The sequence below is a fragment of the Pholis gunnellus genome, assembly GCF_910591455.1.
Source record: "Pholis gunnellus genome assembly, chromosome: 6".
NCBI lineage: Eukaryota > Metazoa > Chordata > Actinopteri > Perciformes > Pholidae > Pholis > Pholis gunnellus.
Genome location: NC_136532.1, coordinates 3,184,958 through 3,209,074, shown reverse-complemented (window position 1 = coordinate 3,209,074; position 24,117 = coordinate 3,184,958). Strand labels below are relative to the sequence as shown.

The window sequence follows — 24,117 nt, the reverse complement described above, 5'->3', positions numbered from 1 at the left end:
GAACACAAGAGAAATGCATCTCAAAGATATTATAGATGTGTATAACATATTTGCATATTCTAAGAGTTATAGATTTGTTAATTAGAAGGTATTCGGTTTCAGAATGTAAAAACTATTTATTGGATTATGAAGCCTTTTATAAATAATAATAATAATAGTAATATAATAATAGTTTTAAATGAATTCATCTGAAAATATTTCCCAGACCTCCTGGCAGAATTATTGATTTAGGGCATTTCCACATATTCTGAATTGTATCAACACAGAGTCCATACTGGTCTGAAACATGAAGAAACAAAACAACATGATCATGGCTTTAAAATCTAGTCGTCTGGACTAGTGTCTGTAGTTTGTACTCACATGGCCAGTTTTGGTCTTGTGGAACTCCTCCTGATGTCTGTCCTTAAGCATGCTGTCCACCACGCCGCTGCGCTGCCACACATCAAATAATGTCTTTCCGTGCTGGTATCCCACCTCCTGCAGACACAGTGAAAAAGGATTAGTGGGAGATTCTTAGCCATCGGGTGGAAGAGACATAGATAACGTGAGAAACAGAGGGGGAACTCACAGCGATCTCGTCAAACTTGCCGAACTCTAGTGTGCCGTAGTGGTCGATGGGCGGCCGAATGTACTCGCAGTATTCACTGTCTTTTACCAGTTCCAGCTGCTGCACACAACACACGTAAGCAAGCCGGGTTTGGATCTCTGCCATGTTCAGGACCTGGAAGGTAAAATGAGCTGAGTCTAACAGGGCTGTGAAGGCTGGCACTGGTATATTCAGTGTACTTAGATTTCACCATTCTCATATAGACTCTCAACCATTTTTCTAAAATAAGTTCAGCAGCTTCAGCTTTGACATTTTCCCACTTGACATGTTTGAATTATTTTTGGAAAATGGAAATGAGAATAACTACAGAGGACATCTTTCATGAAAGAGTACCTTAACTTTCTCAGCCAGAGGGTTGAAGCGTTTCCACAGCAGCCACCAGCCGTTCAGGGAGTCACCGTAGTTGGTTAGGTTGGTTTCATCCCGACTTCCAACATCGATTGCGATCACAACCTTGGCCCCCATAGAACGGGCCACATCAGCTAGATCCCCAAAATGAGAGAAACAAGGTTTTAGAGGCCCAGAAAACATATTCTCTCAATCAGCTTCTTATTGTGAGCAATGCTGTTTGGCATGATCACAAAATGATTTGGTAATTTCACAAGACAGATTCATATTTAGTTTTTAACATGTAGGAGTTATGAAGGTATCGGTCAAGGAAGAAAGGACATGAATGGCAGCCTCTGTCTTACATCTCTGTTATTGTTGAGTCTTCGCCTTTGACACTCTGTGGGTACCGGGTAAGTCTATTATATAGAGCAGCACTACTGCTGTACTGGTTGAGCACTTTGAGCACCAGATTATTCTGCCTGCCGATGAGGTGATCATTTTTTTTAGTCACTTGGGAAACTTTATCCCTGCATTGCTAAACCCAACGCAAAACATCGGGTTATGAAATCAAAAATTCGAAATCTTACAAATACGCTAATAAATGGAGAGGAGAGAAGTAGTCCTGGTCAGGAGGCATGCACACATTTTTATTTCACAGACCGCTGCACATATCTAGGCAAACTAATATAGATGACATAATTCAATCAAATTATGATTCTGCTGGAGACTAGATCACTAATTCATTAGAGCGATGGAGCTCTCTACCAATCTCACTTATTGGCAGGATTATCATGCTGAAAATGAATATTATTTCTAAACTTTTACATTTATTTCAGAATATTCCCCGACCACCACCTCCGCATCTATTTCCAAAACTGAAAAAGTTATTCATGGCCTTGATATGGAATAAAGAATGTCCCACATGATGTCTCTCTCTCTTGTACCTACCGTACGATAGAGAGGGGCTACGCTGCCCTAATGTCCCGTGGTGTTACTGGGCACCAGTTTTATTTCTCATCTAAAACATTCTCCATCTTGGCTTGAGACAGATGCAGAGTCCTTTAGTCTACCCTCCACTTGTACATGTGCTCTACAGGTATTTGAATATGATTGATTTCCGGCATGCTGTGAAAAAAAGATCTGGGTGAATGTCAGTTTCTTCTTGCTTTAGTCCGATGTGGGGTAATGAGGACTTTGTGCCCGGTAGAGCCGACGGAGGCTTCCGACTATGGGCAGACCGAGGTCTCACAAAATTCCAAGATGTCTTTAATGATCGAGCCCTTGTGTCATTTGAGAAGAAACAACATTCCAACAAAAACCTTTGTTAAATACCAAGAGATCAGAAGCAGTCATTTAGCAATGTTACCTCTTTCTGCTTTACACTTTGATTTATTTTACTTTATATATTTTACTTTTGTCGTCAGTAAGTGAAAACCAATAAACAAATTGCTGAAAGACAAAAGGTGCTATTTCTATATTTGGTTATGGAATATATAATTCCCTGCAGTTAGGTCCATGTTATCGTCTCTCACCAGGCAGGTTGTTGACGTACCCTCCGTCCATGAGTAAATGTCCATCTTTGGGATCACAAAGAGGCGGCAGGTAACCAGACAGCGACATACTGGCTCGGACGTACCGCCACAACGAACCTAGAGAAGGAGAGAGAAGTGGATGGTTAACAGGTTTACAAAACGAGAGCAAAGACTGAGTGGTGTAAAGACATGAAGTACTATTAGAACATGCTTTACAAGTCATAGAGAGACCACAGGAGTGTTTGTTCAAGTTTTGGATAATTTACTTTACATGTACATTTGCTTTGCTGCCCATTATTCTCCACCACTCGGGTAAACATTTAACTAATTTATTTCAGTAACAAGTTTTTTTTTATCATAAATAAAGGTTTCAGAGGGGATTCCAAAAATGTAAACGTATTACATTTTTTGCCATCATAAAAAAAAAGTAGCTGGATGTTTTTTAAAAAGAAGAAGAAGAAATAAATCAAAAAGTCCAAAGTTGCACAGACCGTCAGTGTGAACTCTCATGGAGGAAGCTGTGATATCTGTTGTAATGTTGAAGTACGGTAGCCACAGGTCCTAGCAAAAGCAGAAAAATACATCTGTAATCAAGTATCAGACCACTATTGCAATCGATGCAATCTCACAAGCGCTTACTGTTTTACAACTACAACTTGTTATAACACGAGGAAATGTGCTAACTGGTAAATGCTGTATATGTTATATCCCAGAATAATAATGGAGTGCTCACTTCAAGTGTGAAATAAAGGTGTAGAAACGTATTGCAAATTCAGCTGTGGTAACTGAATCCAAATGATAATGCTACATGAAATACCCGATGATAAACACACACAGCAGAACGGATGTATTACAGGCAGATGACCCTTTCCTTGTTAAGTGATTTGGAACAAAACCAGTGTTCCCTTAAACTTGGTTAAGTCTAATAATCCCTTCTGCCTCAATGCGTAGCTCTTATTCCATGTCTTTTAGGGGAACCCCTCACCTTACCTCTATCTGTTTGCTCTTGAAGACCGAGCGAAGGCCGGAGTTAAAGGACGCTCCAGAAAACATGGAGGTAACAGGGTAGGTCAGATCCAAGATCTTCTTAAAGTATGAGGTCATATCCTGAGAATGAAAGGAATTTACAATGGGAAGTGAAGAAAAGTGTTAGTTTTCCCCAAAAATTCTCTCTCAGAAATGTCATTTACGTAAAGAAAACTAGTGTCAAGAAGAGAAAAGTCTTGTATAAATAAATATTAGAGCAGTTGTCAAGAACTTTTTCAAATAGAGTGAAAAATGTTTTGTACGTAAGTGCTTTTCTATCTTCAGTATAATGTCAACACACCATGGCCCACTCACGAGCCCGGACCCTCATGCGACTGTTGTTCTTCTCCTCAGCGTACAGCGCTCCCATCAAGGAGCCGATGGAGGTGCCGCCCACCATGTCGACCGGGATCCCCGCCTCATTCAGAGCCCGCAGGATACCGACCTGAGAGCAACCCCTAAAAAGAGACAGTCCTCCGTCAAATAACATCACACAACATCTCATTTTGATCAACCATTATCAAAAAAGTTCATTCTAACAAGTTCATCTGTCACATATTTACAGTCAGATTTTTTAAGGATCTGGAAAATGTTGTCAGTAGTGAGAATTTGACTTTTATTTTACTCTGATAAAATAAAACATAACGAGACATCCTCCTATCTAACATCCCTAAAGATGGCCACCCGCTTGTATTTCTCTGTGGCTTCAACATCCAGACAACCACCTTTCCCATTTTCTGTCGCTCTCTTGCTCTCTCCCTTCTTACCTCCTTTACTCACTGGCTGCTTTGGACCAAAGCAGCCGTAGCAACAGAATAGCAATGAAAAGGTCTAATTGATGAAGTTGATGTACTTGCATGATTCTTGCACCTTTGGGATTGTACCCACATGGTTTAATGCACTTATTTTAAGTCTATTTGGATAAAAGCTAAAAAAAAAAACAGCTAAATGAATGTAATGTAAAATAATTTAAGTAAGAAAATGACACAAAATGTCAAAGTTTCCGCTGTTTTAAATGACTTGTTAAAATGGATACATTGGAAGTAAAGTGGTTCACAGAGTTACAGGTCAACAGACAAGTGGCACTAACACAAAGCCATTGAAATACTGGAGGCTAGTAGTAAATATATGGGTGCAGTAACACTTTATTAGCATTATATCTGCTGTGGTCATGTGTCTACCAGGTGTCAGATCATAGCTGAGAGGAATACACGACCTACCTCGTCAAAGCTCCAGGACAAGGCGGAGCAGTGAGAGACAGAAACCAGTCAATCAGAAGAGAAACAGTGAGAATATACCTGCTTATTGGAATATACATATTTTGCACACATATGCATTGATTAAAATTGACTATCAGTTGTTTTCTGTTTCGTATTGATACTTTTGTCTGACCTCAATAATTGGATGAAAACAGGTACTGCAGTCCCGAAATAGGGTACTTGATTGTGATTGTAGGGTATGTAATTGCTACTTGAGGTTAAGTCTTACAATGCTGGTGTATTGGATGCGTTTGTGTACCTGGCGCCCCCTCCACCCAGCACAAGGGCAATGCTGTTTCCTGTCAGAATCCTGGCCAGACGAGAGAAGTCGGAATGACGATCTGGACACTTCTCAAACACGCGCTGGTACAACTCTCTCTGAAAACACCCAAGAATCAAGCATTTGCTAACTGGACCAGAATTGCGCATTAAAAGACTCAGTCGGTTGGCAGTTAGTACCAGTTTAGGTAAACTTCTCTGGGAGAAGACTCTGCGGGGGCAGGACAGGTGATGGTGTCTGGAGATCCAGCTCCGCATGTTCAGCCACTCGGCCGTCCCTTTGGGCGGCGGGCCGTCCTCCCTGTGCAGCAACACCAGCTGCTTCTGAGCACGCACTGCACTGCCCTCCAGCATTCGCTCCAACTACAGGTGGATTACAGGAAGACGAAGCAGATATAGCTTCCACTCAGCTCATCGTGGACATCCATTGCAGAATGGAACTGTGGTGGTATGGCTGAAGTCAAAGTGAATAGTCTTATAAGGCAGATTAGCTGTGGTTTAGCTTTATTGTAAATTGTAGGGGTTGGCGTACTCACCTACAGTTTGTATAGATTAACTAATGTGATTTAGCAAAGAAACTGCTGACAAAACTGCTAGGAACTTGCAACCTTTCTCCATAGGGCTTCAATAGTGTTTTCAGGGGAGGGGAATGAGTCTTAATTCCTCAACTTTGAAATTCCTAATTTTCCTCTGAGTTCCCCTGAAACTGAACGTGCGAGTTTTGCTCACAATACAGAATAGTACTACAACTTGAGAAGAAATCTTTCTCCTCATCTTAATAACACAGTGCACAGTTGAGCCTCAGACATTCTGCCCCTTATCTACAGCATACTCACGCCATGTTTTCATCAGCACTAAAAGCTTCTTATACTGATTAGCATAATTAACATGTCATTAAGCTCACTCACCTGATTTGTGACCATTAAGAAAGTCTACAAAAAGCCAAATGCTTTGAATAAACTTAAAGGGTAACTTTGTTATTCAACCGTGTTTTTGAAGAGGGTCCAGTATTGAGGGAGACCACTAAACAGGCTGTCATTTAAAAGCACAGGGTAACTCCTCACCGTCAATATACGCCGAAGTTACCCTTTCATTTCTGATTCTGTCTTTTTCAATCCTTCCATTGGCTGATGAATATTTTTTTGTGAAATACATTCTCTGATTTCATGCATTTGTTCATTTGAGTTTTGTTTTATCACTTCCAGTGTTAGTCGTTACAACTTGAGAGAATGGTTGGTATGTGAGGCATGGTGAAGTTGTCTTTTTAATTGAGAACATCCCATGTACTTTCTCCTAAAAGAGCTACAGCAGCTGACCTGTCGTGAGTGTATTTAAACTGACCTCACCCACAGTGGGCTCCTGCTCACCCAGTCCCACAATGATGATGCAGTCAGCCTGGCGAATGCAGCGCTGGGTCCAAGGCGTGAGGCTAGGGTCAGACTGGTAGAGGACAATGCGATGGATGTCTTCCTGCTGTCCGAGCCAACTGGACAGACGGTACTCATGGACACTTTAAAAGAACAAAAACAACCGTATGTATATACCTGTTGACTATGTACATTACATAAGATCTGTTCAACAAATCATGTCTGTTTCTCATGAAGTATGTAACTTAAAATGAAGTAACAGTGGTATTGCTGTGTATATAGACATTCTTAATCAATGTGTTGTTTTCAGAGAGAACCAAACATAATAACCAGCAATGCCTTATGAACTTCATAGACTCTGAATGCATTACTTATATTCCTACGTTACCTGTCCAGAGCAGCAGAGCCGAGGCGCTGTTTGATATTGTCGCTGGTCAGGAGTAGAGTAGGACCTTCACAAAACAGAAACACATCAAATGAGTTCAAATAGGACCTAAGAATTCACCTTGTGAATGACATTCTAGTAAAATGTATCACAGTGCAGACTCTAGAGTAGATCCTCCTCACCCTTAAAAGTGGATATTAGTATTATTTCATCTGTGCATGTTCTTCATCCTCACAATGGGGATGGCTACATTTCAGGACTACGGACAGCGGCGCATCTACACAAACTGTTTTGAAACAACAGCTAAGCTATAGTCACATGTTTCTCAGCCAATAGGTTTGTTGTTTTTACTATATATCTATAGATAAATAAAGATCAATGAGCAGAAAGAAACAAAAGCTTGATTTAATGATCAGTTAACGATTTGGCAAGACTTGACCAATCAGATTGGACTTGATAAACTCTTAGTCGGGACACCCCTTCTAGTAAGAAAAGTAGTAGAACAAATATATTGCTGTCTGTTAATGCAACAGCCAGATAAGTGGCCAATTGAATTGCATACTAACAATAGGAAAATGCATGCATGAGCATAAATACATACACATCACTTATAAAGATTGGAGTAATTCCTCATTTAAACCCAAAGGATACGAGGTAAGTGTATCCCATAGTCCGCTCATTGTTTGTTATACTGTTCATTTGGAAAATAAAAAACCCCTCGAAAAAAACACCTTGTGCTCAATCAAATGTGCAGCAATTTAAAAATTACCACAAGCAGTTACAGTATTACAGACTAAACACGTTTCACATGGCTTGTTGTGGCTGAATCCTAATCTTATTTAACACTTCAAAAACCTGTGAAAAGATTCATGTTCGCCACAACACCATACACATCTCCTCATACACAGTGCACTCCATTTAAATGTGTTTCCCCATCCTTGCCACTATGTGCCCAGTCTGCACACGTCCACACAAACTTAAAGAAGTTCCCTCAAGACGTACGTATGGAGGGACATCCCAAAAAACATTACTATGGCTTTTCACAAATTCTGTGAAGTGGTCTCTCTGTGAACCATAGCTCTTCAGGTAACCTGTCGAAGTGGAGTAAGTACTGTGTGTGTGTGTGTGTGTGTGTGTGTGTGTGTGTGTGTGTGTGTGTGTGTGTGTGTGTGTGTGTGTGTGTGTGTGTGTGTACCGATGCCACTAAGAGCAAGCTGCAGCTCCAGGGTGAAGGCCATGAGGGGGACCTCCTCAGACACAGGCAGGATAGACACGGTAGACAGGTTGGAAGCTGGATTTCCAGCATCCCATTTGCTGGTGGGGGTGTGGAGAGCAAGACTTCGAGCTGCAGGACAGAGTGATTTTCTCATTGGACATTTCAGATTTAAATATTGTATATATTCCATATTGTATGTATATGCTCTATTATCTAGAATATCTAGCAGCGCAGCAGAGTGAGGCTCTGCCACTTTTAGCATCCAACAGGGTGGAGGAGAATATAGATCAGTGGGTGTGGTTATTATTAAATACTCATACAAACAGCTGTGCCACTCCCAGTTAAACGTGATAAGGACAGCTCAGCAAACAAAAAACATGTCACACCACTTTTACTGAAAAGAAAGGTTGAAAAGAGGCTCTGATGAGCCCTGTGAACCGGACGTCTCCTTGATAAAAAAGTAGAATATCGAGTTATAACCGACCAGTCATATGTCAGGAGATTAAATAAAGGTAAACACAGTGAGCAGCCGTGAGTAAGCGCACTGCTATCTACATATCAGTCCTTCATGAAGTTCGTCTAACATTTGATCCTGTTGTTATAGTTCATTGATGTGTGTAAACTTGCCACCATAGGAACAGTGGTTACATAACCTTCAAAACAGGCCACAACTTAACAGTTAGGTGCGCTCTGGTACATAAACAAATAGCACTAAATCTTGATTTGGATCTCATTTCATACTAAAATCTCCTTATGAATGCTGGCAATGATCCTATTTTTGGTAGAGTATATCAATTCAGTCTCATCCTGAAACACACGAACAAAAAGGGAGTCTAATTACCAGCCAGGGGTCCATTGCCCTGCTGCATGTTGCCCAGGATCTTCTGTCCCAGCAGGTGAATCAGCCTGGTGACGACCTGAGGATACCTCCTCTTGATGGAGTTCAGAGCCCCTTCAGGTAGCTTGGCAAGCTCAGAATCCCTGACGGCGTGGACCGTGGTGGCTCGGTTCATGTGGGTCAGGGCCTCAACCTGGACAATCCACAACACAGGTGTTGTACTGCAATGTGCATTGCCTAAAAATGCGTTGCTCCATTGTGTCTTTAGAGTGTGTCTTATCTGCAGTTTCTGACCACTCACCACACCAATCAGATCCCCGCGGCCATACTCTCCAGCCAGCTCCTTCTTCCCATCATCCTTTGCAATGACAGAGCGCAGTCGGCCACTGAGGACGATGTAGGTGCTGTCTGACTTGTCCCCCTGTCTAAAAACAACCAAATCAAACATTACCCACATACAATAGAATGATTTCATTTATTTATTATAGTTATTTTTTCTTTCACACATCTATATAAATGTATTTTCATAATTATTGCAGTATACCTCCTAGCTGTCACTTTCTCTGCCTGACTGTAACATGCATAATCCACTTCTTTATGTCCCATTTTCTTTGTTGCATCCTTTCACATGTCTTTTTAGTGTCTCCAAAACATTGGACTTCATGCAAGAACATTTTGGTATTCTGATCTTAACTTGCTCTTCCTTTTTTTCGTACAGTGAGCTCAATCGAATGAGCCACGTCAGATTCAGCAAACGCTCCTAACTTCAGATATCTGTGTAAATGACCAGCGTGAACATGAGGAATGCCACCTGTGAGTAAATGAGCGCACATTCATGAATATTATAAATTGTCATAGTCCCAATAATAGCATATAGGGCTACGCATGATGCCCACATATAGAGGTCCTGTTTTCAGAGACTCATAAAGTAAAGTCCTTCAGTTTTAAACAGTCTCAGCAGCAGAATTAAGAGACCCGCTAAAGACAAAGAAGGATGGAAATAACAGAGCTGTTAATGCTGTTCACCAGAGGGTCCAACTGTCACTGAAATAAAGAAGAAATGATTCCATATGAACAACATCTCACCACAGCACAATGATTGATGGCTGAGACAAGAGGTCAAAACATTTAACAAGCTCATATTAGTATTGGAGCACAATAGCATCAATAGCCAATTTAAGTTCATGGTGATACCTTTAGGCTCTATCAATACATTTAGAATTATATTAGCCTAAACGTCAAACATCATTTCATACTCAAAAATACTAATGAAATATACAATCCATGAGAGAAACGTAGGCTTGGCTAACAGCAGGCTAATAGCACACGACTCCTACGACAGGTCTGGACCACACATTCTGTTCAAACCTAATAGAATATTCAAATTAGGAATTGTTCGTGCATGAAACCCAATTTACATAAATGAAAGAGTGGCTAAACAAATAACTGCTTCTACGGTATAATAAAGTTTATTAAAATATATCTCATTACTGTCAATGTTAGTGACACATTCATTGTTTGGGTATCAGCAGCTCCATAGAGTAGATACCTGTAGACGGCACGGCCAGCCTCCACAGCCATCCAGTCCAGGGCAAAGTCAATCTGCCTGACAAATGGTGACACTCTCTTCACCACAGTGTGCGCTACGTTCAACACCATCCTGGGCTCCTCGCGCATCATCCTGCCAAGTCAAAAACACAGATTTGATTGCATCCTAGAGGTGTGAAGCTACTTTGAAACCCCCCCCAAAAAAAGGCCGAATGTTTTGTCTGTGAGCTTGATCCTACTCATAGAAGTGGGCCTTGGATATGGAGAGGAAGGTGCAGTCTCTGTGAGCTCGGACAGTGAAGATAAGGGGCTCCCCCGTGAGAACAGCCATGTGACCCACCATCTCCCCTGGGTGGGTGACAAACAGCAAGGTCTCCTCCTCACGGTCGATCATACGCTGGTAAACATGGAGCGACCCAGAGATGACAAATTCCACGCTCACATCCTGTGGAGAGGAAATATAAGAAATGGTCTGGAGGAAGGGAATGTTTCCCTTAGAAGCCTGGGGAAATGTTTTAATGCTGTTCAATGAGTGTCGAGAATATTTCTCAAATGATGGTTCCTGTGTCGTGTTCCTGTCTTTTGTTCATTGACTGAGGAAACTTCAGATCAATCAACTCCTGTTCCATCAGTGGCTCCTCAGAAGGCTACATGATGGAACACTATTCTACTGATCCACTCTGAAAGCTTTTGATAATACAAGTGTGTGCCAACAAAGGCAGAAATCTGCAAACAACTAAACATGAGCAAAAACAATGCAGGTTTCAAACTTTTACCAAAAAATCAGCTTAGCAAAGTTTGAAGTGGAAGGAAATGCATTCAACGCGTTTTACTAGACCTCGAGAATAAACAATTCTTCTGAGAAACAGTGAATGAAAACAAAATCTTTGCTGCCAAGACAACTCCACAGGCACCCTTTAATACATTTATATTCTGTTTATCAAAATATAAGGTGTATTTAAAGGTGCATGATCAGAGATGGGGAGGATTTTCATTGCCTCTAAACGGGGGTGGGGGGGTTTACATAGCACTTTTCAAACATATCAAATGCAATTCAAAGTGTTTTACAAATGATTGACAAGACAAAAATGGAGAGAAGATGAAGAGACTAAATTGTTTTGGTATCAGCAGCTCCATATATAACTTTTAGAGTCTGATAGATTTTTATGTTTATAACCTGAATTGTATCTGTTCTTTTCTGAAAATGTGTACTTTAAACGAGCCAAACAATACTGGACACCGTCACCCACTCACACTGACTGCTGCGATGCAATTTGACACCGACCTATCATGAGCATTGTTTATCAACAATACAAGCGCTGTTTGCTGTGTGTAGGGGGTGTGTGTGTCCTCCATGCTGTGTGTAGGGGGTGTGTGTGTCCTCCATGCTGTGTGTAGGGGGTGTGTGTGTCCTCCATGCTGTGTGTAAGGGGTGTGTGTGTGTCCTCCATGCTGTGTGTAAGGGGTGTGTGTGTGTCCTCCATGCTGTGTGTAGGAGGTGTGTGTGTCCTCCATGGTGTGTGTAGGTGCACTGCTGTCCGTAGAACTGAACTGGAGCGAAGGAGCTGCATTGACAGAACACTATTTCTTCATTTGGTTTCTTAGCCTGCCGGCTTTTTGCTCCTCGTGGTCTCTTTTGAGGGCCGTCGCTCATGAATATAATTAGTGCTTATATGAGTGCTTAATAAATGTACCCTTTCATTTTGAAACAGTAGCCATATGTAGTTGTTATTTAGCCTTTCTGAGGCTATTGCATGGATAAATGACAGATAGAATTGTCAGTGTTGGCCCGACCTGGTCTCCCTGGTGGGCCACAACAGAACCGGCTTTGACTTGCCGAAGATTCACCCTCCCCTCCAGCAGACTGGGGTTCTGATGAAATAAGAGTATATATTAGAAACACAGGGACATTTTTAACTGCCTCAACAAAAATGGATTCATGATTACAAAACTGTTGCCAGATCACCGAAAGAAACCGCATTTATCAGCAATATAATATTTCACAAATGTAAAAGTATTCCACCGTTGCTATTCAATTCTTCCATACGTAAAACAAGATTTGGGATTAAATATGTGAACCAGGTAAATAAAGTTTGTGCTCTACCTGTATTTGGATGACCTGCAACAGATCCTTTTTGGCAGCTTGGAAAATGGCGTTAACTTTATTCTGCTGGGCGTTTCCTCCTCCAGCATCACTGTAGTGGTAAACAGCAGACGGAGAGGGCTGCATCGTCACAGTCTTCTTTAGGATAGACTGAGGAGACAGAAAAGTGTCCTTCAGTAAAACACAGAAGCACAAACTAAATGCTCACTCTAAGTAACAACACCCGGTCTTTACCGATGCAGTGTACTAAAGGGATCCACTGTTTCTACTGCGGAACATTGTAGTGTACAGCTTCAATAAACGGTTTTGTTTTTAGGCTACATCAAAATGGCATTTTAATTTGCTCCATCATGTCAATATACATGAATACAACAAACACCTGCCAGTTCTGATCCTTAAACCAACTAAACCGATGGCAAGAAAACAGAGAGATGCTTCATCCTGAACTGACTTCATTAGATGGAGTTTGTAACTAACAAACATGGCTGATGCTCAGCTCCTTTCACAGTCTTCTGGGGGAAGTAACAAAGACAACAACATGAGAACACTCAGAGACATGCAGCTCTGTAGCAGAGCGGAATCAGTACATCCGTTAACGCGTCTGTCTGTCGGGATGGGGACAGTTTCCTTCGACAAATGAAAATAACTGATGTCGTACTCACAGCTGTGGATTTCCAGCCTGCTGCTGTGCTCTCAAACTCTTTCCCTTCTCTTATTTGCTCCACAACATTGTTGACTTGCATTACACTAATCTCGGAGCAAACTGAAGACCGGTCACCACAGACTAGTCTCAATGATATTTGTGTAACTGGCTCCAGATTTTCAAAACCTGGACTCTAACCAGCAGGAAGTGCAAGAAAGAACATCCTTATCCAGAGACCTTCACAGCGTGAGGCAGAGCGTCTTCTTTGGAAACTTGAGCCCGTTCATAGACTCTCTTGAGGTCGGCTGACATTTCACCTGCATAACACAAAAACATGCAGTCATCGTATTGCTCATTAGGGTTTAGTATCGGCAATAAAAAGCATCTCCTGATTGTGCCAATGTGTCTTAGAGGCTGCTGTGTAGAAACTAGCTGTTGCTAGTCTTTTACTGGAGCAGCATCCAAAATGTGATTATTCATGTTTCTTTACAATTCAGACATCTTGTGAAAGCCTTTCTTATCTAGAAGCGGGCTCCCCGACTGAAATCTAACTGGTCAAGTATTGCCAACTGATTTTTTTCGCTCATTGTTCCCCTTCTGTGTAAGCAGTAAAAAGAACCAAATGATAGTCTCATGTCGCTTAGCTGTTGTTTCAGAATGATAGGACAGGGCTGTTAGTTGTGAGTAAGTGTGTGTGTGCGTGTGTGTGTGTGTGTGGTGCTGTCCAAAGTACTGAAAAAGTAAGGCAGACAGTTTCTAAGCCTGCTTGCAATTACAACTTCCAGGTACATCACGGGATGATATGGGCCCCAAAAATACTTTTTAAACACGGATTAACATTTCAACTTCCTGGTACGAACACTTGAATTGCAGTTATTTAAATCATTAGGTCCAAAAATTGTTTTTTTACAAAATTTGTAAAATGCCCTCATAGCAAAATCCAGATTTATTTCCCATCAGCAGCTCAAGTGAATGGGGCCTCTCCTCTAACTCTTTATCCAGTTCTCTTCATACATTCTCTAATTCTGTTTTTCCCCATTGCAGCAATCCCCAGGCAGGGATTCTTTCAAACAGTACCCTACCCTTCTGCACAACCTAGTCTACATGGGGATGTATTCCTGCACACCAAGCCAATTGAAGTATTACTAATATGATGAAGACATTCTAAATGTCTTTCTACATGTTCCAGGGCTTTCAATTAAAAACATTACACGTAGCTTTAATCTATTTAGATAATCCAGTAGCATGCAGATTTGTCCCATCGATACAAGAAAGGGAAGAAAATATAAAATAAGTATGTATGTGTATAAAATGTATACTGTGTGTGTGTGTGTGTGTACCTGTAACAGCCAGCGGGGTGGAGGCAGAGCGAGATTTCTTGTATTTAGACGTGGACATGTCAGATAAGCTGGACTTTTCGGCTGTAATGTGTAACAAGAAAACATCACTACACACACACAGTACTGCTGCCAAACAGTGAAATGTTGAGGGAATGTTGTTGTTTCTGACCTGCGTCACCTTTTTCAGAGCCAGGATCATCAGAATGGGAAGGCTGCCTGCGGAGGCCTCTGTGTGGATGACCGTCACCCACAACATGGGCCACCGACACCAAGGAGATGGCTTGGCTCTCCTGTAACACACATAAATCAATATTTCATTTGTAAACCCTCTCTAATTAAATATGTGCTATGGTTAAATGTATATAGTGGAATTCTGATATAAGCTATTAATTCTCCATCCGTGACATGATGGATATGAAGTTTGAGTCCCTCTCTACGTCTGTGGAGAGGGACGGAGAAGATATTGACTCTTGGCACCAAACATTAGCTTGATTGGCTCAATGTATGCGTTATGTAAAGCTGACATATAGAAAATGTAAAAAGTTTGTATGAAGATAACCCCATCCATCTTCCCCGCACTAATTTCACCTTTGATAAATGACATTCTTGTAGTATTCTCTTTCCAATTATTATGCCTCGGTCTGCTACAGATGTAAGGTATTCAGTCCTCTGTCTCTTTGCCTGCTGCTTGTGGCTATCTGTTAGCTGCACTTCCACTGGGTGTGGTTTGTTTTACAGCTGTGCAGAATCAGGTTGCTGTCTTGATGTCTTGTATCGGTATCTTCTTGTGCGTAACCTGCTGTTAAACATTACTCAAGCTCTAAAGAAGACTCTGCTTTAAGACAGTGTTGCATATCAGAGAGCAGGACAAAGTGTGAAGTTTAAAGAGTCCCAATCAGTCAAAACCGTAAAACCGTACCGGGTTGAAGAGCTCAGTGGTCAGGCCAAGGTAGTTGTGTAAGGCAAGGAAGGTCACTCTCTGGAGACGCACCATGATTATCTACAGAGGACAGAACATACAGACAGCACTGTTGAAGGCAACAAAGGGGAATGGATCCACATCCCTCACTCAGGACGAGTACAACACGGGGACCTATAGTCATTAGTAATACAGTAAATGCGGAGGTCATCTGTCTTCTTGATCCTGGGCTAATCTGCCATGTCTGGAATTTGTCAAGAAACAATTCCACTGCAAATTACCGACCGTATTTTGCCAAACACAGAGGTCATGTGTTGATATTTGTCCCGTGTGAAACTGCATTTCAGTGATTTGGGGTTGGATTTGTTTTTCTTTGACAAGGTTTTTGGTTTCTTTCGCTCATCATTTCTGGTTGATAATGACAGCAAATTTGAGTAAAATACAGACTTAACTAATCCTGTGTTAATGCTCTGCAGGAAACACTGACGTGTGGGGTAATTTCTAAATCACATGAGGTCCCCTGGTAGTGCTCGTCCCATGCCAATAGGGCTTAAGATGGTAGCTCACTTCAAGAATCAAAAGCCCTATTCACACGGGACCAGGATTACCAGGGGACCTGTAGGCCTATTTATGTTTATAGAATAAAAGATGTCTGGCTCTGGTGTGAATGGGTCTCCATGCTGTGTATGAGCCTCCTGAATTAGCACCCAAGATGCTGTGAACGCAGCCTCCAAAGTTCCTGACCAGGGAAGAGCCAGAAAAAAGGCATGAAAACAAAAACAAAATCCCATAAACGACCCCAAATCACCAAGATACCAATTCACACAAGACTAATATTATCACCCGTGCTTTGCAAAATATAGTGGGTAATTTGTGGTGGAATTTTACTTGACAATTTACAGGCATGGCAGATTCGCACAGGATTAAGATCCCAGACGACCTCCTCAACGATTACAAATGACTAAAGACCAAAGGGCTATACATTTGTCATCGTCAGTGAACACTTTACCTGGATGACACGGACCAGAGTTTCAGGATATTTCTCAAAGACTGAGTGAAAGGCTGCAGCTGGAAGACGCAGGATAGTGGAGGGAACTGCAGCTCTTGCAGACACTGTTTTGTAAGGTGCAGGATAGCCCTGATTACAGAGAACACAGCGTGAGGAAATAAGGATGTGGAGAGTCATACAAATCTTCACAAATCAGAATTAAATCGAACGACAAGATATACAAAATGCGAACATGAATAAAAACCGTGAATAAAAAGGGCAGTACTGAACGATTGAAACACAATATGATAAGATAAGAGAATTAGTCCCCGTTGAGTAAAACCCAGTCTAACAGAGTTACAGCCTCTCAGCTGTGTGCCTCCACCAACCAGTGAGGTTGCACTTTACATCCATGTCAGTTCAAAATGTTATCACTTCATCATTTTATCCTATTAGACATTTGTATGAATTTGTCACAATTAGCATATGAATTTTGAGTTACGGCCAAAAACTGAACTAGTACCATAAACTAGAAATCTCCATCAGGCAAAGCACTCAGCACACTCTACACACTCTACACACTCTACACACTCTACACACTCTACACACTCTACACACTCTACACACTGACCAAAGTTAGAGTTGATCTAATTGTATGTTCTATTTCTTAATTATCTGTTCTAAAATAGAGGCCTATTACATATGAGGATGAAGACGTACAGTGATGATGTCCAGGATACTGAGCAGACTATGAACACTGTCTCCTGGTAGAACTTCCTTCACCACAGCATCTGTACCATCCTGCAGAAAGAAAACACAGTCACATCTCAACATGAGAGAGTAGTCACAGCAACACAGGTAAGGTTCTCCTCACTGATGACTAATCAACACAAGTTCTAATCCATCGCTGAGTGTGAAACATTCTGTGAAGCAGTAGGTGTTGTGGTCCACCCTCTGGTCTTACACTCTCATGGATGCACAGCTCCAGGCGGCCATCTTGAACCACGTAAATACTGTCGTCGGTGTCACCCGGTCGGAAGAGCGCCTCTCCCTGATGCAGCTGGATCAGCACCATGTGGCGACACAGCTCCAGGAAAAGAGGCTTCTCGAAGTGGCCGAGCACCCTGGTTACAACACGTGCACATACAAAGTAGTTCTATTACTTCTAATGATAATAACCACATTGAGACAATAGTCACAATATGTCACACTATGGAAATCCTAGTTGAACTGTATCATATCTAAGATAAAACAAATCCAATTTTGATTCCGACAACATAGATGTGCTACATATGCGCCGATTCAATTTCAAATCTACATACTATGGTGTGTGGAGAAAGAAGGCTGCTGTGAATCCTAAGAAAACAGACTATACTTTAAGCAGTTTAGTATTTTTGTTTGAAAAATGACTTAAATGATTAATCGATTTTCAAGACAGTTGACTGATCTTTTCAGCACTGAAAATCCCATTCCAGTACAGCGGCTATTCACCACATCTATACGTCACAATGGGACTGCAGAGAACTGTGCTCCTGTTCATGCGGAAGAAGGAAATGAAGCATCAGACATTTCACTTACCTGACATTTTTCAGCATGTACAGCACCTCAGATGGCAGATGGGAGTTCTTCACATCAAACTCAGTCAGGTCAGCCTCCAGCAGACAGGGAGGAGGCTCTTTGGGCTGCAGGGTGGGGGGCTCCTTCCGGATGCGCAGGATCCTTAAACACACACACACACACACACACACACACACACACACACACACACACACACACACACACACACACACACACACACACACACACACACACACACACACACACACACACACACACACACAAACATGTGAAAAAGTTATTCTTCATACTGTAAAAATGTATTACTTCGAGTTGCAGCTCTCTAAAAACCAAGTTTCTATCTTTTCTATCTTTTCTAAAACACAACACCTCTGTGTTTCTATTTCTATGACAAATCTTTCTCATCAATCTATTTATGCTTGATTATGTCTGTTTTTAAAGGAGATTCTGAATGACTGCTCAGGTTAACGAGGGTTTAAATATTGTATATTATTGAAAAAGTATCCAATATTTAGTGGAGACTGGCTCTGATTATGTATTTGTCTCTATTCTTTTGTATCTTAAAATACCAACTTATGTTCTTTGACAAAATATAATAATAATAATAATATTTTATCAAACAACTGTTCCTAAGTTGAAGAATGAACGTTCAACTGTCAGCTTATCGACTATCTGTCTCCACCAAATGATGAAAAAGAGACTCACTTGCGAGCTATAGACAGGACTTTGGTCCTCTTCCTCACTCTCTGACGGGAAGCTGAGTTTGAAGTCGAGGCGGGGGCTGAGGACAACGTCTGAACCTGCAACAGGAAAGGTTTGGGGATTTGTCATGTTTGTAGTAAATTGCCTCTTTCTGTCCGTCCGTCTGTCCAACACGTCCAACAGAGGAAGATACCAACAACGTATCAGTTCAAATGTAATGAAAACATCAGCAGCAGAGAGGGATATTTACAGTCTATTGAACTGGCAGAATGATCACAGGTTCATCAAGACAATTGCTACGAAGAAAACGGAATTATTTTGCGAATAGAACCTTTTACAGCCGACGTCATGATTACGTCACGGTGTTAGCAGGAGGCAAAAGAAGAAAGAAAGACGGGAGGCAAACACGAATCACCTCAGAGTAGTGGACTAAAGTCACACTTCCAAAATGTGTCGCTGGGTGCCAGAATCAATAGATTTGAGATGACAAACTGTGATTATAAGCTCTAGGAAAGGACAGAACTTTGTTTTCTCATTCAGATAGTTGGGGGTCTTTGAGGATTCTAAAAAAGTTAAATCTGCATCTTTAATAAAAAGGTTTCTATATTCTGACAGTAGTACATGAGACAGTTCATTTATGAAAGAATCCGGTCCTCAGTGGAATCTTGCAGATCCCATTAGGAACACTAAGAGGAGGCAGAGGAACCTGGGTGTTTTCATAGATGATCTATCTCATGTACTACACTGACTATAGTTATCTTGGCTTTAAATCTGTAGCTATAAACAACCTTATGTGTTTTCAATGGGTTGCCAGGTATTTATCTTTGTGACTGAAAGGTGGATGATAGCCGTGGCCCTCTGCAAAGTGTGTAACATGTCTGCAGAAGGAGCAACACTGAGTAGCATGCTGAAGAAGGCACCCACCTTTCTCATGATCTTTCGGCCGTAGAACATCACCTTGTCTCTCTTCCTAAAGCGATAGTGTGGAGCGCCGGCCTCCTCCTCTGAAACACACCGTACAGCAAAACCATTTGCAACCTCCTGTATGAATGAGTCGTCCTGTACGAGCATCGAGCTGATGCTGGTTAAATCACCCTGCTTTTAATCCCTGAGAATAACTAACTCACTGACATTTGAATAGGACATACAGTATCAACAAACCTTTACTAACTACAAAATTATTAATACAGTGAATTAAAAAAAATTAATAAAAAACAGTTTAGACACAACCCTGAAAATGCATGCTTGTATGAACTGTGAACAATGTTTATATTGTCTCTGATATATGATAACAACATCATTGTAACATTGTAACACAACCCATATTAATATGTGTACTGAGTATTTGGGTGTATTTTGCACATCTTTACATACTGCATCACTTTAGATACTAATGTACTCTGAAACAGAACAGGTTGCACAGTGTGCAGGCACTGACTTGACAGTTTGTATCTTCTGTAAAGAAGGAACACAACAACTCCAACGACAGAAACAACTGTCGCAGCTCCAATCAGCACAGCCGTCCACTGGAAGAAAAACACACAACACATTCAAATGAGCTCTGCTCAGTTCTTTAAAAGAAAAAAACTCTATAAATTATCAATCCACATGTTATGTGCTGAATGACAAGAACAGGAACACCAGAGTCATTCATGTGTTACCAGCTCATCCTTCTCTCCAGTGCACTTCAAGACGCATTTAATTACATTCATGCAAAAAAGCCATTTACAAACAACGGGCCTCATTCACCAATATCTTCCTAAGTTTGTTCTTCAATTTGTTGGCGCGGAGGGTCCGTCATACCAACAGCCATCCCAACCAATCAGTGAGGAGTTATACAACATTGATGCTGACTTAACCAGCTGCTCTTACTGTCCACTTGCCTTCTTTTTTTGGAAAATTGTCAATAAGGACCAAAATAAATGATTAGTACTAATACTATGTAAAAAACAAACACAAAACTTAAATACTTTAGAAGTGGAGGTACTTCTGCAAGAGGTGAACACCAAATGAGCCGTCATATTTAGAAGTATCAGTAGTGAATATAGAATAAAACAAATTAAAAAAAGATGTATGGGATGCTATTTCTCATTCAGGTTTTTAAGTGTTAGTGTTTTTTAAAGATTACAATGCTTTATAAAATAAAAAAAAATATTAATAATGAATGAAAATATTGTCATTTAAGATAAGGTAAGATAGACTTTATTGTCCCAAAGGAAATTTGTCTTGGAAACATACAGTGTCTGCTGTTAAAACAATACAAGTAACATGTTGCATACATACATTACATACAGACTGTCACCAGTCCACATACCCACACACAGCACCTACTGTACATGCAAAAGACTGCCACCAGCCAACAAATACATTTCACACCTGTAGTGTATAGTTAAGATAATACAAATAAAAAAATGAATAAAAACATCGGTGTTACAGGGGTTAAGCTCTGGCTAGCTTGCCATTTAGGGCTTTGATGGACAAGGAGACAAAGGAGTTCTTAAAGCGGTTGAGCTGCTCTGGGGGACTCTGAAGCGTCTGCCTGAGGGAAGAAGCTGATATTCAGGGTGGAGGACATGAGTGGGGTCTGAAATAATCTTCTGGGCCTGTCTGATGATAGTTTCATCAAAGACAGCCTGGAGTGTGGGATGCTGTCTGACATCGGTTGTTGATTACATACCGACGTTAATACAACTGTTCAATATATAAAAGGACTAAATCATCACGCAAGGTAGACATTGTGATGTTCCAGACCTTTGATGAGGAAATTCTCTCTAACTGGACCTCGTTGAACTTGAATTGAATACCTCTGGTTTAGGGAATATCTCCCAGACGCTTTTCTGTAACTCTGCCTCCCAAATGTACATGAAATGTATGGGGTGGGTACAGCAACTTTAAAAATGTGGGGGGGCACTAATGAGCCATTTTAGCACACCCATGCACAAGACCCATAAAACATACACATTTCCACCACTTCTGATGCATGTGCATCGTGTCATTATTTTTTTAGCAAATTTAACACATTTTGTCTTAATGTCAGTGATTTCATGGTGATGTCTATTAGTTACATTTTTTTTACCTGATTCACCTGTAGTGTCTTCAATATGTATGACATTTTAAAATGTACGTCTCTAAAGGCCGTTTTCTCAAAATGTTTTTTTTCTGAGGCAGAACTCTCCACTGTAGCTCTTACATACCAGTGTCTCATTCCTATCAATGAAACAAAGGGGTTTGTACACATATCATTCACAGCCTGTTTTATACAACATTTTATTACTAAAAACATGGAGAAATGGATTTTATGACTGTTGACAGTATTTCCTGATTCATGCAGTGATAAGGAGAGATATCCAAAATTTCCGAAACAAAACATTTGAGTCTACTTTGTCAACAAAATGAAAGAAGACGTTTGAACCTGGCTTTATCCAATGCTCAGAATTCTGTCCAGGATATGTATGCAAATTAAAACATACGTGATAAGACAATGCATCATTCGCATATTTAAACACATTTTTCAGAAAACTTATAATACAATAGATAATTGTCTTAATGTAAGTAATCAACTGGGGGCCTTTCATGGTGATATCTCTTAGTTTACCGTGTTCACCCAGTGTGTCTCCCTAAGAGCGGTTGGTGAATGAGGCCCAAAGTCGCAGTCAAACCTCTGGAGTCAGAAATTGACTGTCGGTGGTTACCATGTTGGCCTCTGTCCTCTCCGCCACAAGCTGCATCATCTTGGCCCCGATCTCAGTACCGAGTGGCACCAAGCTCTGAAACATCAAGAACAGGAACAGCACTGAGAGAATGAAATCAACTGGACATCAGAGCAGTTGTAAAAACTGTTAAATTGTGAAAATCGTTTGCCTAAATTTCTCGCTGAGGACAAAGACAGGCATGGATGGAATATTGGGTCTATCAGGCACAGGCCCAGGGGCCCAAAGTGTCAGGGGCACCCCTGACCTTCACCTACACGATGTCACTCAGAAAGACTCAAAATGACCTCAAAGAGATATAAGAACTATAAAGAGACTCAAAGCGACTAAGAAAAGAGGAAAAACAACCACAGAGACACAACAATGACTACAAAGATACAGAACAACTACCAAGAGGTGCAAAATGAAAAAAGGGTCAAAACAACCAGACAAAAGAATAACTACAAAAAGACCAAAACAACTACAAAGAGATATAAAACAACAGCAAACAAAGGCTAAACAATGATAGAGTATCTGTGCCTGGCCTTTGGTGTTTGCATGGGACGTTGATCTTAACATTAGGCCAAAGAAGTGCAATGAATAGGAACAACTTACCGGTATACTGCAGCTCTTCTCTTCACCATTGTCTTCCATTTCTGTTCAAAAAAAATAATGCAGCAGTAAAACAACACAATCTATAATAGTGAAATGAAAGAATTTAAACTACAGACATTCATTCATTTCACAATGGAAATGAAAGTGCATTTAACTTGAGAAGATGATTTGTTGCTGTTATGGAATTCTATTTGGATGAAGCTTTGAGATCGAAATAGCCCGGGCCTCGAACCCTGGACCCTAGTGCATTGCTGCACCCATCTGACCGACACAGAGAATCTGGGGTAAAGATCAGCTGCTCCGCTCTAGAAACAGAGGTCACAAGCTCAATGCTCGTAACCAGACACTGGCTCCACTCACTCACTGCTGAACTGTTCCAACAGGCAGCCACACGAGTCTGCAAAACGGTGCACAGATCGTTCAGGCTACAAGAGGAAAGATGTCGGCTGTCATGTTTAGTTTGTTTACAGACACTTGTTGACTTCGCATGTGTCCTGGGTCTGTCTTCTTGAGCCACACTCCATGAAATATGGAAGATGTTTCTGTTAGTGCTTTGTGGATTATATATGCCGAATTTAAAAGTGTATTTTAGTAATAGTCGTATCCTATTTTGGTCAATGTGCGTTTGCAGGAGAGCACCAGAGACACATATTTAAAGAGTTTGGCGACAACACGGAGCATCATATTGCTGCTTGACGTAGTGATAAAGCAAAATAACTCACACTTCTATAGTTTGATATTTACTGATAGCTAACACGTTAACAGTACGAAGAGAGCCCAACATGCAATACCACAATTAGTTAACATAAATTGAACTTTGTCACAGCTAACGTAACGTTACCGTTCATTCTCACACACATGTCCGCGGGCGCAGCAACTGTGTCTGCGGTTCGCAACAATGCGAGCGAAAAACAGAACAAATAAACGAGTATGCATTGACAACAAATACAAATAAACAAATTAAGCTTCAGCAATATAACTAACGTGTACCCCTTTCGACTGAACCGACCAAACAATTTCCCCACGTACCTTTCTTGTATCAAAGTTTGTGTCTAATGCTACATGGCTGAGAATAGTGTCAAGTCTGTGTGGTAAAACAATCTCAATATCCTGTAATGGCTATCAAAGTAAAATCCGTGTTGACGAACATCT

At 41.0% G+C, this 24,117-nt stretch overlaps 1 protein-coding gene across 5 annotated transcripts in view; it reads right to left on the bottom strand.

Annotated features, from left to right (window-relative positions):
- pnpla7b (patatin-like phospholipase domain containing 7b) overlaps positions 1-24,032 on the bottom strand; it is a 29,080-nt gene extending 5,048 nt beyond the window's left edge. Inside the window, exons 1-32 of one of the 5 annotated variants that reach the window (XM_079161412.1) lie at positions 23,995-24,032; positions 22,966-23,006; positions 22,354-22,428; positions 20,100-20,187; positions 19,586-19,665; positions 18,665-18,759; positions 17,960-18,100; positions 17,346-17,505; positions 17,102-17,182; positions 16,403-16,531; positions 15,394-15,474; positions 14,644-14,764; positions 14,475-14,555; positions 13,372-13,451; positions 12,492-12,641; positions 12,182-12,259; positions 10,627-10,832; positions 10,389-10,520; positions 9,141-9,264; positions 8,843-9,032; positions 7,981-8,130; positions 6,789-6,852; positions 6,375-6,543; positions 5,214-5,396; positions 5,014-5,132; positions 3,797-3,953; positions 3,460-3,576; positions 2,961-3,030; positions 2,470-2,586; positions 941-1,089; positions 569-721; positions 361-477 (exon numbers count right to left, since the gene is read on the bottom strand). In XM_079161412.1, the coding sequence (XP_079017538.1) occupies positions 361-477; positions 569-721; positions 941-1,089; positions 2,470-2,586; positions 2,961-3,030; positions 3,460-3,576; positions 3,797-3,953; positions 5,014-5,132; positions 5,214-5,396; positions 6,375-6,543; positions 6,789-6,852; positions 7,981-8,130; positions 8,843-9,032; positions 9,141-9,264; positions 10,389-10,520; positions 10,627-10,832; positions 12,182-12,259; positions 12,492-12,641; positions 13,372-13,451; positions 14,475-14,555; positions 14,644-14,764; positions 15,394-15,474; positions 16,403-16,531; positions 17,102-17,182; positions 17,346-17,505; positions 17,960-18,100; positions 18,665-18,759; positions 19,586-19,665; positions 20,100-20,187; positions 22,354-22,428; positions 22,966-23,004 (3,696 nt within the window). In that variant the 5' untranslated portion in view covers positions 23,005-23,006; positions 23,995-24,032. Of the gene's footprint in view, positions 1-360; positions 478-568; positions 722-940; positions 1,090-2,469; positions 2,587-2,960; positions 3,031-3,459; positions 3,577-3,796; positions 3,954-5,013; positions 5,397-6,374; positions 6,544-6,788; positions 6,853-7,980; positions 8,131-8,842; positions 9,033-9,140; positions 9,265-10,388; positions 10,521-10,626; positions 10,833-12,181; positions 12,260-12,491; positions 12,642-13,371; positions 13,452-14,474; positions 14,556-14,643; positions 14,765-15,393; positions 15,475-16,402; positions 16,532-17,101; positions 17,183-17,345; positions 17,506-17,959; positions 18,101-18,664; positions 18,760-19,585; positions 19,666-20,099; positions 20,188-22,353; positions 22,429-22,965; positions 23,007-23,994 lie in introns of those variants that run through there. The other 4 variants (XM_079161414.1, XM_079161410.1, XM_079161411.1 and 1 more) reach the window with 4 other exon arrangements.
- Positions 24,033-24,117: the final 85 nt, after the last annotated feature.